Source organism: Caloenas nicobarica, chromosome 1, assembly GCF_036013445.1.
Source record: "Caloenas nicobarica isolate bCalNic1 chromosome 1, bCalNic1.hap1, whole genome shotgun sequence".
In the NCBI taxonomy this organism is placed as follows: domain Eukaryota; kingdom Metazoa; phylum Chordata; class Aves; order Columbiformes; family Columbidae; genus Caloenas; species Caloenas nicobarica.
The window spans coordinates 43,040,136-43,053,140 of NC_088245.1; the positions used below are offsets into that span (position 1 = coordinate 43,040,136).

General features: G+C 45.3%; 1 protein-coding gene across 1 annotated transcript in view; it reads left to right on the forward strand.

The window, feature by feature from the left end:
• GSG1 (germ cell associated 1) overlaps positions 1–13,005 on the forward strand; it is a 14,570-nt gene continuing 1,565 nt past the window's right edge. The window contains exons 1-5 of the mRNA XM_065635729.1: positions 1–160; positions 6,089–6,407; positions 9,048–9,095; positions 11,887–12,039; positions 12,161–12,272. Of these exons, the coding sequence (XP_065491801.1) occupies positions 6,089–6,407; positions 9,048–9,095; positions 11,887–12,039; positions 12,161–12,272 (632 nt within the window). The 5' untranslated portion in view covers positions 1–160. The remainder of the gene's footprint in view (positions 161–6,088; positions 6,408–9,047; positions 9,096–11,886; positions 12,040–12,160; positions 12,273–13,005) is intronic.

Below are 13,005 nucleotides of genomic sequence, written 5' to 3' on the forward strand. Positions count from 1 at the left end.
TGAGAAGTCTGGCTCTCTTGGTGTCACTGCCCCCCGGAGACACCCTGCTTTCCGTGTGGCAGCAAGGAAGGGACAACGGCACTGGATGGTCTTCCTGTAAAACCAGCAAAAAACAGGAGCGGTGGGAAGCGTCATGTGCAAGGAATGTGTGGAATGAGGGGTAAGTATGAGCCCGTCTTCATCCAGGTTTCACAGAGTGACATTATGGGTATAAATAGCTGCTCTTCCTCCCCTCTTTTTCCTCTTTAGGATGGCTGAGGAGCCATTGTTGGGACAGCATATGATTCCCAATACCCCTGGGTAGGAAGGCTGCATAGAGGGCTATAAAGAGCTGTGTGTCTCTTGAGACCTGCTGGTTAATATTGCAATCTTTGGGCCCTATCTGGTAAGGGCTTCTTGCCCTTGTTTTCCACCAACCTCCTTGGGAGTTGAGGATGTCTCGTTGGGGCAGGATACACCCTAATTTATGTGATACAGCTGGGATAAAAAGGCATCACTTGTAAATGCCCGGGCTTTTGTAGAGTTGTCAGTATCCATAGAGGTGCTGTGCTAAGATTGTGGTTTGCGTTTCGTTTCCTTGTTTTGTTTCTATAAGCCAAGCACTGGGCTGATTGCGCAGGAAATCAACTGCTATGGGCATTCACTTCAGTGGGCGAACTTTAAACGAGTCACCAGGGACTGGCTGCTGCTGAGTTCAAAGAGAAAGAGACATCCAAAACCTCTAGCCAAGCGAAGTTATGGTGGGAAATGTCAGATACAAAGAGGAGAAAACTGGAAGGCACAGGAAGGTGAAAGACAGATACTGCCTGTTTTTTCTGTCCATAATTGGTCAGATTAAGGCAAGGTTGGAATGGGGATTAAAAAAAAAAAATTCCTACAGGAAGTTTGTTGGAAATCAGGAAATGTGCTCTAGTGTCTATGTTCCGTGAGGTGTTTGCAATAATCTGGGGATGGAAGCAAGCTGAGAAAGTTAATACGGTACTTGACAAAATACTGGAAAAATATATTAGAAACAATAGTTCTGTTCAGGGAAGAAGGTGGAGTAAATGCCCTGCTAAGCTCCTCCATTTATTCCTTTTTTTTTTTTTTCCTTTCCCCAATGATGTCAGAAGTCTTCCCAGGCTCAGATAACTCAAAGATAACTCAAAACCCCACATCCCCAGATCGAGGAGGGGGGGAAACATAAAAGGAAGGAACAGAAGCCTAAACTTGGGTGTTGCTTTTCCCCCAGCATATGTGAGCAGCAGAGACTCCCAAAAAGAAGACTAGAGAAGATTGCCATCTTCTGGAAGGATAAATATCTGCCGTTATTCAGAACACTAAATCTGTTATATGTATGTTTTTGAAACCATTTCTGATAAATTTATTTTAAAATCTGAATCCCTAGCTATATAAATCTAATTCAGCCTCACTTCATCAATATATATGCGGTAGTCCCAGCTTTAGAAACTAACATAGCCTGCTGGATTTTAATGAGACTCTCATCAAGCTTAAAATTAGGAACATGTTAACATTAAGGATTATCAGTAAGAGATGGACTTTATCTATTCTTGAGCCTGGAAACCAGGCTTTTTTTACTGAGCATTTAGAAGCCAAACTTAAGGTGTCCAGATGCAGAGAGACTGAACGATGAAAAAAACCCCAAACACTGTCCTTTTAAACAGCATCAGCTGTTATTCTACCTCTTTCAGTAAACTGAGTACATCTGTGTCAAATAGAACCTTTTTATCAATCAAAAAACCTGCAGACAGTCCATGAGGCACAGAAACATTTAGCATTGCTTTCAGTTAGCCAGCCTTAGAAATGATTATCTATATTAGAGAAGCTTATGCAGTGAGTAGTATTAAAATAACCGCAGAGCTACTGACCATTCTGCTCGGGGCAGGAAGAGTCAGGAGCCAGTGATGGCACATTCCAGGTACGGCACCATGAACCTACCAGCTCTGTCTGTGCTGTGCAGGGGCTGTCACAGCATGTGTGTCGCTCACAGCTGTCCCCACACCTGCCTTCCAGCCTCAGGCTCTGGTGTTGGAGGCGGGGGATGAGAGCAGATGAACCACTGGTGTTCTCTGTCCCAGCAGAGCAGCAGGCAGGCATGCAGGGAACCTGCCTTGCTCCTTCCCAGTACTGGTGGGAGCCTCTCCTGCTTGGCATTGGGCAGAGCCTTCGTGGGAAAGATGGGCTGAGTACCTTTGGTTTGCTCCTCTCCCTTGCAGTTTGATTCAATGTCGTGTAGCTCCATGCCCTCCAGTGGCAGTTTGTTCTGGTGAGAGGTGATGCCATTCTCACTTTTCCCTGTTCTGATACCTAACAAGGTGTATTGACACCGTCAGGTATTGTGGGAGCCTTTAAACTTTCAGACAAGAGCTCAGAGGGAACTTCATAGAATCATAGAATCATTCTGGTTGGAAGAGACCCTTAAGATCACTGAGTCCAACCATTAACCTAACACTATCACTAAATCGTGTCCCTAAGAACCTCATCTACACATCTTTTAAACACCTCCAGGGACGGTGAATCAACCACTTCCCTGGGCAGCTTGTTCCAGTGCTTCACAACCCTTTCCATGAAGAAATTTTTCCTAATACCCAATCTAAACCTCCTCTGGCTCAACTTGAGGCCACTTCTTCTCATCCTATCACTTGCTACTTTGGAGAAGAGACCAACGCCCTCCATGCTACAACCTCCTTTCAGGTAGTTGTAGACAGCAATAAGGTCTTCCCTGAGCCTCCATTTCTCCAGGCTTCACTTCGGGTGAGTGTGAATCTTTCTTTCTCTCCTTACTAGCTTCCCAAATTCATCCAATATGAATCTGCTGGGAACTGGGACTCCTGGTGAACTTTGCATCTTGGTAAAAGCTGACACTACAAGGGAGCCTGAAAATCTTACTCATGCTCCCACCTTTTGAGTATTGGACTTCTTTGACTTGTCACTGTTTCACACACCTCCATCATGGTGGTGATGCCGTGGTTCCAGTCTGCCACTCTGCAGTGCTTCTGCTAAGGGGCTCCTTTTGTCGTTAAAATCTCCAGCGCCCATGGATTGAGGTCTTTTTAGGGTCTGAAATCCTCAGTCCTCAGAACAGATTCAGTTGCATAAACTTTCCTCTCCCCATTTTTTTCTTCTCCCCTTTCTATGACTATTGGGTCTGGCCAGGAAGATACCCCAGGGCTGGGGGGCTTGTGGCCTTTGCCATTCTGCTGAGACTGTGCACAGGACAAGAAGTGACCTGACACCAAGGGTGCTGGTAGTGTCTGAGCTAAGGTCATTCATCCTCTGAAGTGCTGGCCAGAGAGCTGCCAGCTCACTCCATACAAGCTCCCAAACAGCCACCCTATGGAGACGGTTGGGATCTGTCTGTGTTTTAAGGAAACTTTCTGCTCAGTCAATACAGGTCACCGCTTCTGCACTTAATCCTGGCCCGCAGCACCAATCACTTCCTGTATAATCTCCCAGAGCAGCTGTGCTGTGATTGCATTGTGGATTACAAAATGACCACTTTCCACAAAACAGCTGCTGGCTGGAGGGATGGCATTTAATAATCACTGGGGATGGGGTGCGGGGTGAGGGAGGAGGGGAGGAGACACAGGAGTGAGGAGGTTTGAAGCATTTTGGTTTCTTGGAGTATCTAGAGATGAGCAAAACAGCAGACAAAGCGTAAGTCCCATTTCTGCATTGCTCCTCCAAATTAATAGGACTTCAAGGACTTGCTGCCAAGGTAAATTCAACTCTTCTTTTGGGGTTATCAGTGATTGTCAGTAAGTGCTTGGCTTTTATGGAGGGAAACTTTTCTGACAATGTTCTCATGAAGGAGTAGCTCGGATTTGCTTCTCATTCCCCATGTCCTCTGCATCCCTGATCCGGTTCCTTCTTCTGACTCATTTGTTTCTTATATTTTTTCTTGCCTTTTTGCTTATCACTTGTTCTGAAATTATATGGCCTTTCAACTACTATCATAAATCAACTGAAGAGAATATTTTTCCCGCTACTGAAGATTCAAATTAGAAAAATGATTTTTGTCAATATTATGAGTGGAAAGATTTTTTTTTTAAATAAAAGCATGAGCAAACTTAAACACGACGACAGAAAATCTTATAATCAAGCATTGATGAAAAACTGAAAAACTTTGTGTGCTGAAGGTTTCTGTTTTCAGATGAAAAATCATGTGTTTGAGGAGAGAAATTTTATCTACAGGGTGTTTGAAAAAGATGGACCTAATCTGAAATCACTATATCTCTGCAACTGTGAACCACCCATGAATGAAACTCTTACCACTTGAAAGGGTGGGGCATAGAGTTTCAAAGGATTACTAAAGGTAACTCATTAAACCGTTTGCAATTTTTCATGTAATTGTAACATGTTGCCACCCTGAAAGATACTACTTTGAAACTGGATCCATCTTTTTCAAACACCCTGTATAATTTTCTTCTAAATCATAAGGCAAATTTTCCACTGAAAAAATTTCAGTGAAGAGTTTGCCACCAGCCTTAGCCAGAAACCTTCATATAATTAAGTGTTCCTAGTACATATCTGCTCTATGAAAATGGTGATATCCAACATGCCTTCAGGTCATGGAAGTCATTAGTTATGGTATCACTAAGATGTTACCATCTCCAGGGTGTGGCATCTCCATTGCTGAAAGAAATAAATGCTCTCGTGAAAAGACAAAAGAAGCCAGAGCATAAAATAATGCAGGGATTTTTCAGGAGCTGGTATTTTCTTGCCTTCGATGCAGATATTTTGGATCAGGCATGCTTTTCTCCATGTGAGGACGTGCTAATGATGTCCTGCTTTCCAAGAGGAGCTTCAGCACCATCTTTATTGACCACATTTTCAAGCTTGCTGGTTAGCAGAACAAATGCTTCTAACTGCACCACTTTTAGCTGCGGTGCAGTCACAAACAATGCAAAGCTCAGTCTCATATCATTTATTTATAGTAGTGTCCACAGTATGCAGGGCCTTTGTCACACATTGAACGTTGCGTGAGTCAACCAGTTATGTGAAGAGGACTGGCAGCAGGCAATGTCTGTACAAAGCGAATCTATCCATGGGCAAATAGATTTTGACAGTCATAAATAGGAAAGGGTGGGAGTATCTGGATGAAGTTGTGCCAAACATAGGGAGTGCCATGTGGGAAGAGGCATGCGTTGATTATATGTAAGTTGATGTGTGGGTAGATGACATCTAATCAATCCACAGAGTGGTAAGTTGGGTTTCTCAGAAGTCAGTACAGGGTTTTGCAGGAACTGTAAAATCTTAAGCTTCCCTTTGAGTGAGAAAGACCACAGGACCCTGGTACACAAACTGCCTTCTGAATTACTTTTTCCAATGAGATGAAACTGAGAAGAGTGTTTGTGACAATGTTTGCTCTAAAAAAAAAGACCTTTGGCACTTTGTTTGAGAGCAGAGTCACTGTCATCCTATCACCCTACCAAATTTCTGAATGTGCAGAGCAGTGCTTGCTCAGGTGGAGGCGCTGCTCTGGGGCTTGAACTTGAGCTGCCAGGTCTGGATATCTGGGTGTCCCTCCTGAGCAGGTCACAGCTTTGATGTATGACCTTCAGTGATCTGGGAACATTTTACTAGTTTTCCCCACTGTGAAATCAATACAGTCCCTATCTCCCTAGGTACAGTAATGAACGTCTTGAAAGAGTGTTTTGGGATACTTGGCAGCAAGTACATTTAGTTGGACAGAGCATCCATCATGCCCCATCTAAAGGCAACACATGGTCTTTGGGGAAGTTGGTTAACAGTTTTTCCCTACCACCTCTGAGATGGAGTGAATATGATGTTGTTCTCATTTTGCTCATGTGCTCACACACCCTGATGCGCTCAGCACCACTATGTCTACGGGGTCACCGGTACAGATGTTCAGCGTACTTTGAAATGGTTGAAGTTGACCTATTGCTCTAACACTCTGACTTTCAGGAAGTGGTTCTTCCATGCTGGGTGAACTGCTGGGATGTTGTGAGGAGGGCAGAGCGCTCATAATCCCTCCCCACAGGTGTGCGCTGGGAAGAGCTGGGATTCATAAGACTAGGTAGGACAAGTGGCTGGTGTGATGGTCCCTCCTGTTTGTGTGTTGTAGATGGAGCTGCTGAAGGGATTGCCATGGCGCCGTGCCTTCCTGGCTGTCATCCTGAACCTGCTGGCTCTCACCCTCTCCACCACTGCCTTGCTTGGCAGCTACTGGTGCACCGGGACCCAGAAAGTGCCCAAGCCTTTGTGTGGGAAGAGCAAAGCCACCAAGTGCATCGGTGTCCCCATGCCCCCTGATGCAGATGGTAGCAATGTTTCATCCCAGGATGTGGTGCACTACAGCTGGGAGACCGGGGATGACCGCTTTGCCTTCAGATACTTCCACACGGGGATGTGGCTTTCCTGTGAAGAGAGCATGGAAGGGCCAGGTAGCATCTTGCCCAGGCAGTCACAACTTCCGCCCTTGTATTTACCCCACAGGAGTCTGGAAATGAAAGGCAGGAGGCTGACAACACTTGGGAGAACTTCATTTTCTTAGATGGCATCAGGCCTGTGCACTGCTGCGGTCATTATATTTCTGTCCCTCTTTGGCATGTTTACAGAGGGGGAAAAGGGAGAATGGTTGTCTCTGGTATACCCTTTGGCCTGGAGCAGGGGCTGTGAAGTGCAAGAGGTGGTGGTGGTGGCAGTGACTTTGTGATGGCATCGTTCACCCTGATGTGAACTGGGATGAGCCTCCTTTCCCTTTCCCTTTCCTTTTCCCTTTCCCTTTCCCCATATCTCCATTCCTACACACAGCTTACTTGATATTCTCCAGGGCGCATCTGTGCATGTCCCCTCAGAAGCATAAGCAGTGTGATTTTATGCAATGTTGTCAATTTAATCATCACTGTGAGGACTGCAATAGTTGGTGTTCTCCTTAAATTACCAAACTGAGCAGTTTTGTGACTTGAACAAGGACTGGGCTCTTCTTATAAAAAAAAAGAGAGAGAGAAGTACTGCCTTATAGATACAGAAAACCTGGAAGATCTGAATTCAGAGGAACTAAAGAGTTTCCTTCTCTGGAGATATTCAAAACCTGCCTAGACGCATTCCTGTGCAACCTACTCTAGGTGAACCTGCTTTAGCAGGTGGGTTGGACTAGACGATCGCCAGAGTTCCCTTACAACTCCAGCCATTCTGTGATTCTGTAAAACTCGGAGGCAAATTGACCTGAGGATTAGACCTGCAATATTGTAACTTTTTCAGTTGTTTTTGTGATATTGTAACAGGTTTCATTTGTGGTTTTTGACCTTGTGGGACTGGCACTGTAAACCCTGGAGTGCCAGGGGCCGGTCGCACAACCTGTACTAGACACCTTTGGTGCCTCCATTTACCCTTGAGTTGCTCCTGCCCAGCCCTGCTGAAGTCCTGCTGAAACCTGTGCCACACCGGCACAGGTGGATGCTCTGCAGCACACAGATGCTCTTTACAGCCTGGCACACACATCAAGGATCAGAACTGACCCAGAAGGTGGCCAACAGGGAGATTTATATCTAAAGATACAGTGATGAAAGTCTCTTTCATCAGGCTCATTCCTCTGAGCCCACCATCCTTCCTTCAGCTCTCCCCCAGAACAAACATCTCACCTTCTTTAACTAAGCCACCATTCTAGTATAGCATTTCTCATTTCCTTATCTGTTGCTGTCAGAGTTTGAGAATAAAGAACTGGTGAATAAAAGCAGACAGAAGCGGGGTGGGAGCAGGAGTGAATGTGCTTGAAACTCTCATGTCCTAATGAGAGGGCTGCTTCATTATGAGCATTTCCAGACGTGCTGCGGAAGGACGTGTTTATTTGGGACTGCTTTGGGTTGGGGTGTGTTTCCATGGTGCTTGTGGGAATGAGACTGCATCCTTTGACAGCTTTCTCTGAGAGACGCGAGGGCTGAAGGAATGTAGAGAGTGTGTTACATCTGGATCGCAGCAGAGCACGAGGTAGAGCACATAGCCTTAGTCCCCTGCTTCCTGTAAATTGAGTGCAACCCGACCACTGCTGTGGGTCTTTGAAGCAAGAAACAATAACAAACAATAAGGGGCTACTATGAGGAAAAGGGGTTTGAGTTGAGCTGGATAAAGGATTTCATTATTGAGGCTAATCTCAAGATCAGTTTAGATCAGCCATTACTGAATAACCTCATTAAAGGTGAAGTAGCAAACCGCAAGTTAATGAGGACTGCAGATGGCACTAAACTAGGTAGCATCCTGAGAGCTGTGGATGACAGAAGTAATACAGGAGATTGGGAGAGATTAGAACTGGGGATAGAAATTAAGAAAATGAGATTCTTACATGAAGAACAGCAGGCTGATACATCTGGGAGAAAATACTGTGCCAAGGAGAGGAGAGGACCCTCAAATGCCGTAATGCAGTATGCAGTAAGAGAGACTTGCAGATAATAATGATGGACCCTCAGCTGAGACAATAGTTTGCATATGGCCAATATAAAAAGCCAAAGCAAATACGAACACCGTTCGTCCAAATAGCATGCCTAAAATGTGAGGACAGAAGACCATATTTCTGTGTGATTCTCTGCCACTTAAGAGAGACTCACGTCTCTGTCATGCAGCATTTCACTTGGGAAGATATCTTTTGTTGCTTTCTTTGGGAAGCAGTGCTAGAACTGCTCTGCTGAGAGTGTGGTGAGTGGGAATTCACATCCTCAGCAGAAGTGGTGGGTCTGCAGTCTGTTATAAGCTACATCCTTAATAGGTGTGACCAACAGTAATGTTGTGAACAAGTAGCAACAGACTTTTATATTCACCAGAGGCTTGTGGGATTTACAAATTGCTGAAGGTTTTGGGGTTTTTTTTCTGTAAAGGCCACTTCTAGTTTTCCAGGCACACATTGCCTTCCCCTACCTTGCACCAGTGAAGGTCTAGAAAGATGGTCAGAAAGAGAGTAGAGGTGAAAAGATCTGATGGGTAGACTCAGGGATGACAAGCTATGCAGCGAAAAGAGAGTGAGAAGTAGAGATTTCCTTTATGTACCCTGCATTGTTTTACAAACTAATACCTTTGGTTTTGTGTTTCAGAAGAGAAATGCCGTAGCTTTATTGAGCTTTCACCGCCAGCAGAGAGAGGTAAGAGCAAATCCCCATACCTCACTGTAGCTGCCCAGTGCAACTCCTTGGGATGGAAGACCTGCAACACTTCACCTGTGTGCAGACAGCAGAGTGGGTCCCCAAAGAGCCAGGCATGAAATCCTGGCTTCATGGTTGCTAAAAGAACCAAGATTTCCTCCAAAATATTTGCCTAAACCACTGTCATCTGTGAGGTCAGTGCTGGAAACCTCAGACCCTTTCCCATATGAAGCGGGATTTGTCTCATATAATAAGTTGCCCAGTCTGAGCTTGTCATCTTGCTGTAGTCAGTGGGAAGGGGATGGATGTCATCTGAGGACAGTCCCTCCCATGTGTGCTACATGTTGACTCAGGGCTTCAGTTTTGGGGTCTAATGTGATGACTCTGGATGCTGAATCACCTCTTACTTCGTGGTAAGTGATCGGGACGTCTGAAAGTTACACTTTCAGGGTGAAGTCCTTGCCTCATCAATGTAAAACTTCATTTGGGTTGGAGAGCTCACCCCTCCTGTCATTGTCACGTTTCAAATTGTCCTGGGGATAACTTCAGCATACCTGGATGTATGTGTACATATGCAATGGAGATTTTACTTACTGAAAGCTTTTCAACTGCTGTGGGCTTGCTAAGTATTCCCTGAGATGGGGGCTGGAGGCAAGTCATTTCAGAGGATGTTCATATGTGAAGGGAAAGGTCTGGGATAAAGAACATGTGTCAGTGTTTAAAACATGAGAGCAAGGGCTGGAACAGATAGTGGGAAATCACAAAAGCCAGCAGGGAGATGAGTAATTTGGGGGAGCTCATCTTCTTTTCCTGCCTTGTTTCCCCTATTTTAAAAACACCAGTAAAGACTCCTGACCTGCTTTTATAAAGTGATGTACATTCCCAGGTGAGGGGTCCGGTGCAAGTGGTGTGCACTGGCATTGCTGTGCAGATTAACCTCAGTCACTTTTGGCACAACAGCAGGGTAGAAAAGCCTCCCCTGGTCATTCTTTTGGGAAACAGTTTTCACACAATTCAAATACTGCTGGTGTTACAAGACCATTTTGAAGTCCACTTTGTCATAAAATGAATGACTTAACTGTATTTACTGAATTACTCTTGCATTTACTGTAAAATTCTCAATTCACAGGAAGTAGCAACACATTTTCTTGCTTTCTTACCTTCTTGTGCTTCATTCCCTGCCCAGGCTTCTGCCTCTTTTGCTTCCAATGACTTCTTTATAGGCTGTTTTACTAAGAAAGGAGGTTTATGCAACCAGATTATGTGTCTTTGTAAATCTTTCTGTCTGTCCCCCCTCACACTCTTCCTACTGCTCCTTGTCTAATTGCAGCCCAACACTGATAGAAAGGCCATGTCCTGTAAGACATTGAGCTCCTACAAATTAATTGGAAGATCACTGTGAGCTTAAGCATGCCACTTATAGTGACACTGTGGTCTTAACAGCTCTGTCACCTGCTTTTGCCCCTTCCTGCACATGGCATCATCTTAACATGACCTTAGCCTCCAGTGCAGCCACAATTATATGGTTGGGCCAGCACTGGAGAAGGTGGTGTGGCTACTGATTGCAAGCTGGGCTGGGTGTGTACAGAGAAGCTCCACATTACATAGGCAGCATTACAAGTCAACATTACATGGCGTATGTGGTGAGCCTGGTCTCACAGGCAAAGTGATGCAGAGAGCTCTGTGCATGTGTGGTGCCTGCAGCTTCAGGACACTTTCGTCAGTCTGACCTCTAATGAAATATTGTCCCTGATGATGCTGCAGCAAGCAAGCCAGATCCTTTAAGCAGAGAATGCAGCTCATCAGTTCCTGCTAAAGAGCTGGGTGACTCTATGGCACTAATGACACTGAGTAGTCAAGTCAGTGCCACATTAATGAGGATTTTCTTCACGCTCCTTTTCCCCAGCTGAATGTCTCCTCCACGGCCATTAATAGTTGCTAACAGTAGTGTTCACAGTGCTGCTTCATTTGGCAGATTAACATTTCTTCGTCAGTGAATCCTGTGCTCTTCCACAGCCCAGCATTGCAGAGTGACTTTTCTCATTCTCTTCCAAGTCCTACTGCACAGTAAACTCAGCTGAGGACTGTGGTGTCACAGTCCCACTGATAATCCTGGTATGAAAGTACTTGTGCTCTGTTCAAGCAGTAGGGTGAGTGGCGAATATTATTGCACTAGCTGGATATCCACCCCAAGGAATATAATTTCATTTTAATTTGAGTTTTTGTGAGAAATACAAGCCTACAAATGGGATATCCTGGATTCCAGAGGCCAGGTCCTAGTCATTGCCACAGGATGCTCCATATCATTTTTTCTAACCAGCTGAGTCCCAGGTTAAAAGTCATTTGTTTCCACTGTTGTGTTTGGAAACCTATTGTGAAGGTCACTACACAAATAGGAAAGAGCAGTCTAACATCCAGCTCAGATGTATTCATAGCCAACCTATGAACACTAGATCATGTGTTCAACAGCTTTCACCCTGCCATTTGCCCATGGCATCTTTCTTGCTGTTTATGAATAATGCTGCCTTGTTTACAAACAGCTGTTTTAGTTTCTCTCAGCTTTTCCAGTGCCAGACGAGCCAAGACATCTTCTGTGATGGACTTTCTGTCCCCTTCAGCATCCTTTGAGCCCTTGCTCACAGGTTGGGGGGATTGCTGTTGTGTGTTCCTTATTTTCCTTCTTTCCCTTCTTTCCAAATGATGTCCTTTCAGGGTTGGGTTGGGAAGGGGGAGTATTCTCCCTTGAACAAGCCCTCCTGTATTGATGTGAGGAGTCTCTGGTTCCTGGCAGGAATCCTGTGGCTGTCGCTGGGATCAGAGATGCTGTACATTAGTTTGCTGCTCATCAGCTTCATCCTCCTGATGTCGGAAATGCTCCATACTGGCAATCCCGTCTGCGGGTTGAAGCTCAATGCCTTCGCTGCTGTCTCCTCAGTGCTGTCAGGTAAGCGTGTTCCTGCAGACTTGGAATCACAGCAGCAGGAGAGCCTCCTCTTCCACATAAAGCTGAAATACGCAGCTGTTTCCTGCTGTAAATTCCTTGCTTTCTTGTCTTCTTGTGTCAGGTCTCCTTGGGATGGTGGCACACATGATGTACTCTCAAGTCTTTCAGGCAACAGTTAATCTGGGACCAGAGGACTGGCGACCGCACTCATGGGACTACGGCTGGGCATACTAGTACGTGAGCTCTGAAGCCATCTTCACCTCCCCAGCCCTTTCCATCCATGTTTCATCCATGCTACACCCTGCTGAAACCCACCTCCTCCCTTCTTGACCTTCTGTGTTTCCAAAGACAGGTGTACCATGGTTTTCCTACTGCTAATCTCCTGTCTTTGCCTCATCCCCTGCTTTAACAAATAGTTGCTTAGTTACTTAAATGAGTAGCTACCAAGGACTGGCAAAACAATGGGGTCATACCTAAACAAGTGCCTGATGACTAATCAGGTTTGCCCAACACTGGTTTGCCCTGTTCGGTCTCAGCCGTTCCCTGTGTGCAGAAGCCAGTGTCACACCTGCGATGATGCTCTCAAACACACCTTGTTTTTCTGCAGTTTAAATAAGTTGCATGCTGGTTTGGCATCTTCATTAACCAAAGTCCAAAGGAGATATTCCTGCAGCACCACGCCTAGACAGATGTGGACGCTGTAGCTAGGAAGAGCAGCTGCAAAAAGCAGGTGGCTCAGGGTTCCTTTCTCTGAAGGCTAAAAAAGCCAACTGCAGCTGATATGCCATAACTGACTCGAAAAACGGATGAGCTTTGCAAGTACTCATGGAAAGTGAAGGCTCAAATTGTAATGCTGTACTGATGGTGACCACACTGATTCTTAAGACTTAAACACTCTAGTGCCATGTGCCAGCTGTGGACATCAAATGTCAGCATGGTTGTCTGGTTATGCTCAAGTAGGTATGC